Source organism: Micromesistius poutassou (assembly GCF_964030765.1).
Source record: "Micromesistius poutassou genome assembly, contig: SCAFFOLD_1111, whole genome shotgun sequence".
In the NCBI taxonomy this organism is placed as follows: Eukaryota; Metazoa; Chordata; class Actinopteri; order Gadiformes; family Gadidae; genus Micromesistius; species Micromesistius poutassou.
This window is the reverse complement of record NW_028177363.1, coordinates 250-5,000: the sequence shown is the minus strand read 5'-3', so window position 1 is coordinate 5,000 and position 4,751 is coordinate 250. Positions and strand designations below refer to the sequence as shown.

The following is a 4,751-nucleotide window of genomic DNA, read 5'->3' as shown; positions in this document are numbered from 1 at the left end:
CAGAAAACACACACAATCACAATCTCAAAATTGGAAAACGGAAATCTATATATTTTTATATTTTAAGTATGGGAACAACAATGTCTCTTAAAGAATACATTTTACATAATACTATTCACAATATGTAGACATTTTATGTTTCTCTCTAGACGTTAATGGTCATATTTGAATCGTTAGTTCCCTTATGTTTTAGCCTTATCATTGGCAGTTATAAAAACTTCTCATTTATGACGCACTAATGATTTTGTGTGCACAGTAGGAAGGAACAGCAGCAGTTACTCTGGCGCACTGACTGAATGTGTGCAAATACAACTTTGTGTGTGTGTCTGTTCGTCTGTGTGTGTGTGTTCCTCTGTGTGTGTGTGTGTCTGTGGTTGTGTCTGTGTGTCTGTGTGTGTGTCTGTGTGTGTGTGTGTGGCAGAGAGTCGGGGTGATTTATGCAGCCACGTTGGCAGAGCTCTACATGGAATGGCGCCAGGTTGAGTTTTGTCTTATTCCGGGTCCAGAGACTCCGTGTGTCTGCATCTAAACTCTCCAACATACGTACATGCCAAAAAATGATGCATCTAGTAAAACAAACACACACACACACACACACACAGACACACATAGCAACATATAAATAAACAAACATTGTATCATACAAGGTATTGATAGACAGCAACTTTTACATCAAGACGATATCTGTATATATATAGACACAAAATTCAGCAACGTGTGCAGAAATAGTCCTCATTAAGCCAATAAACCTTGGACTTCCAGTGCACCGGTTGGGTGGTAGGTGGTAGGAGGTGACAGACATGAGCACAGATGCATGTTTGCCAAACTGAACTCACCTAGCAGCTTGACTGTTTAAACTGTACTGCCAAATTACCAAGGCCATAGAATCCCAGCACACACACTGGAACGTGGCCTCCTCTATGTATGTGTGTGTGTGTGTTTGTGTGTGAGGCTGCGTACGTGAACATTTGTGAGTCTGTGTGTGTGTGCGCTCGTGTGTGAGTGTGTGTGTGTGTGTGTATGTGTGTGTGTGTGTGTGTGTGTGTGTGTGTGTGTTTGTGTGTTTGTGTGTTTGTGAGAAGGACATAGAAAGCGGGGGTGTGTGGGTGTGCATGATTGTGTGAGTTCTGCATCTGTGTGTGTGTGTGTGCGTGTGTCTGTGTGTTGCATGACTAATGTCTCTGGGATGTGCTCTGTGGTTGGCTGGGACTTTCTCTCTCAAACTACTGGGCAGAACCGCACAGCAGTGATATCCCACTGATTGATTACACATCACCAACAAGCAATAAAACAAAGTGGAAAAACCCTTTGTGTGTGTGCGTGTGTGTGTGTGTGACTGTGTGACTGTCACGCCCTGTATGTGGTGATGTTGCATGCATATGTGTATAACCAAGGAAGAAAAAGCTGTGTGTGCATGTGTGTGTGTGTGTGTGTGTGTGTGTGTGTGTGTGTGTGTGTTAGAGCACAATGCCCCGTACCGGGAAATCTAAGGGCTGATTTATTAAATGAATGGGACCAGATGTTGCAGAATAGCTGAGAATAATGCGAGTCATTTGCGAGCGGCAGAAGCGCTACAGTCTTTTAATCCGAGCAGAACAACTGAACATCCAGCGGGCATTCTAGGAACAGGGACCCTCCTTAACCCCTGTGTTTGCCTCCATATCACTCACTCTGTGAGAGGTCAGTAGAAACATATGGATGGCTAATGCCTCTGTAGGCCCGCATGCTAAAGAGCAACCACTAAAAATGTGCGACAGCACCATCTGTGACAAACCGCAGGTTATTGCGATAGCATATTCCGATTGGCTCAAAATCAGCGGCAGTCGGATACGGCTGTTTCCCTCGCTGATCCCTGGTCCCTGTTTGCGTGTTTTGAGTGTGCACTAGCACGTTTAACACATCAGATTAATGAAACAATGGTGGCTCATTCACTCGTCATTCATTTATTCCTGTATGCATTGGTATTAAATGCATGTCTGTGTGTATTTTATAACAATTGGCCCACATCTCACCGTGTATCTCTTCCCTCTCTCTTCCAACATGACTTTCTCTCTCTTGCTCTCTATCCTCTCTCTCTCTCTCTCTCTCTCTCTCTCTCTCTCTCTCTCTCCCTCTTTCCCCCCACACCCACCCCTGTGCTCCGGTGCGCCCGCCCCCAGGGAGCCCCCGGGCCTCAGCCTCCGCCCTCCACTTTCCATCCTCCTCCATCATCCAGCAGTCCAGCCCGTACTTCTCCACCCACCCGACCATCCGGTACCACCACCACCAGGACCCCCTCAAGGAGTTTGTGCAGTTCGTGTGCACCGACGGCGGTGGACAGGCCAGCGCACAGGTGAGTCCTCTAAGGGGGACCTGCCGTAGGCTCTAGAAGGGGTTTGGACGGGGGGGGGGGGTGGGGCTTTGCTTCAAAGAAACTCCTTGCAACCACTGATTGCATATGCTTGTGAAATCACAAGCAGTGAGTTCCACTATGATATAGTGATCACTCAGTTCACTCAGTGGGATTGTTTGTTGGGATTGCATAAGTCGAACGAGTGACACTTTGGTGAAGAAATACAATGAAGGCTCATGTTGTCATTGGGGAATCGTTGTTGAATCATAATTGTTGAATTTACATTCATGAGAAGAACGCAGCTATGAACGTTGTGCAATGTGATTCATCATGCGAGCACACACGCCAAGTACATTACGCTGAGCCCAAATCAATGAAACAGCACACAGAGTCCAGGGGGATGATTGTAGATAACACGATAAGTAGTTGAACACACACTATTTCAATAAGAATTCAGATCTGAATGTGCCTTAGTTTGATCTGTTCTCCCAGCATTCTACTTCTTTTGAAATGCCAAATATGTTGGAAACGGCCACCTTTCCATTGCACATGCTGTACGAATGCTCTCTGTTTATGTTTACTCAACTTCACACTACCAGTGTAAATAAGATATGCTTTGTGAGCTGCAGTCAAAAGCACAGGAGGCACACACACACACCAATACACTCCTGGACGCCAGCTTCTCCCTTTTCATATAACATTTTTTTTAACGTCACATTTCTATGACTTCCCCTGCAAAGTTTCATTTCTCCCTCTCCCCTGTGTGATATGAATGTCTCTCGTCTTCTGCATTTTATTTATACCACTGTTTATGTCGACGTTGCCTTTTGTCCCATCTCTGAGACCAGTGCGAGTGTGTGTGTGTGTGTGTGTGTGTGTGTATGTGTATGTGTGTGCGTATACATTTGTTTCTGCGTCTGTATTTGTGTGTGTGTGTGTGTGTGTGTGTGTGTGTGTGTGTGTGCGTTTACATTTGTTTCTGCATCTGTATTTGTATGTGTCTGTGTGTGTGTGTGTGTGTGTGTGTGTGTGTGTGTGTGTGTGTGTGCGTTTACATTTGTTTCTGCATCTGTATTTGTATGTGTCTGTGTGTGTGTGTGTGTGTATGTGTGTGTGTGTGTGTGTGTGTGTGTGTGCGCGCATATGCATTTGTGCCTGCGTCTACATGTATGTGTGTGTATGTGTGTGTGTGTATGCATGGGGCCTCCACGTGTGTGTGAGTGCACATCCTGGCGTACATCTGTCTGTGTGGTTCCTGGCTGCCTGGGAGCGTGTAAATGTGCTGTGGGGAATGTGAACGGTGGACTGCATGCGAGATGGCGTGCATGATGGTATGCATCTGCCCGCCCGCGCCCCCCTCCTCCCCCTCCCTCCCCCCTCCCTCCCCCTCCCTCCTCCCCATGCTCTGTCTTCTCGGGGGTGTGTTTCACCCTGTCTTGTATGTTGGTCCGTCCTCAGCCTAACGGCGGTGGCCAGGGCAAAATGGCCGGCTCCTTCCTGCTGCCCCCGCCGCCCCCCGTGGCGCGCCCCGTGCCCCTCCCCATGCCCGACTCTAAATCCACGCCCCCTGACGGCGGACTCAGCTCACCCACGTCTTCGTGTAAGTCACCCCAGCCCCCCCCCCCCCCCCCCCCCCCCACCACCCCACCCCACCCCACAGACCACCACCCCCCCCTCCCTCCCCCCTATCCCCGCCCACCTCCCGACTCCTCACCTTAAGTGCAGCCCCCCCCCCCCCCCCAAGAGCTATGGAGCCACCCGGGAGCTGATTCTCTACACTGGATAGCTTAGGCGAGTTACCATGGAAGCCACGGTCGAGCCTGTCTCCCGTGCTGCTTTATCAAATGCCACCAAGTGCATGATGGGTACTACAAGGCCCAGAAGGCATTTGCGATGGCTTGGAGTTATTCTAGTGTCTCCAGAATTGTTTTCCCCAGCGCCCTACAGTGAACCAAGGTTCCCCCCCCCCGCCAGACAAAAGTCAAAGCGCTCTGCACTACTCCCAGAACCCTCAGCAGCCCAAAGAGACCTAGGCTTGCACTCACACGGACACCACACCACGAGGTACCGTACCGTACCGGAGCGTTCTCCGGACTGTACTAGAACAATCCTCTCCTGTAGAGGCAGAATACCACGCCTTTGCCAGAGCCGAGATCCTCTTTCAAACTCTTCTCTAGTTCTCTCTCCTGTCCTCCCCTTTTCTTCCTTTTCTCTCATTCTTTGTCTGCATTCCTCCTCAAGCACTGCCCCTCCATCTTTTTCTCCTTCCTCCGGTATACTTTTTCTCTCTCTCGCTCTCTCTCTCTCTCTCTCTCTCTCTCTCTCTCTCACATTCTCTCTGGTGTTGGGTTTCCCACTGCAGCCTCCACAGGAGGCAGTATAGTCTCTCTCCCTCTCTCACTCTCTCTCTGGCTGTTCA

General features: G+C 49.1%; 1 protein-coding gene across 1 annotated transcript in view; it reads left to right on the top strand.

Annotated features, from left to right (window-relative positions):
- Positions 1–3,932, top strand: part of LOC311376203 (nuclear factor 1 X-type-like) — a gene marked incomplete at its 3' end in the record, with an annotated part of 16,157 nt that extends 12,225 nt beyond the window's left edge. Inside the window, exons 5-6 of the mRNA XM_084491072.1 lie at positions 2,160–2,332; positions 3,791–3,932. Coding sequence (XP_084347198.1) covers positions 2,160–2,332; positions 3,791–3,932 — 315 coding nt within the window. The remainder of the gene's footprint in view (positions 1–2,159; positions 2,333–3,790) is intronic.
- Between the last annotated feature and the right edge of the window lie 819 nt (positions 3,933–4,751).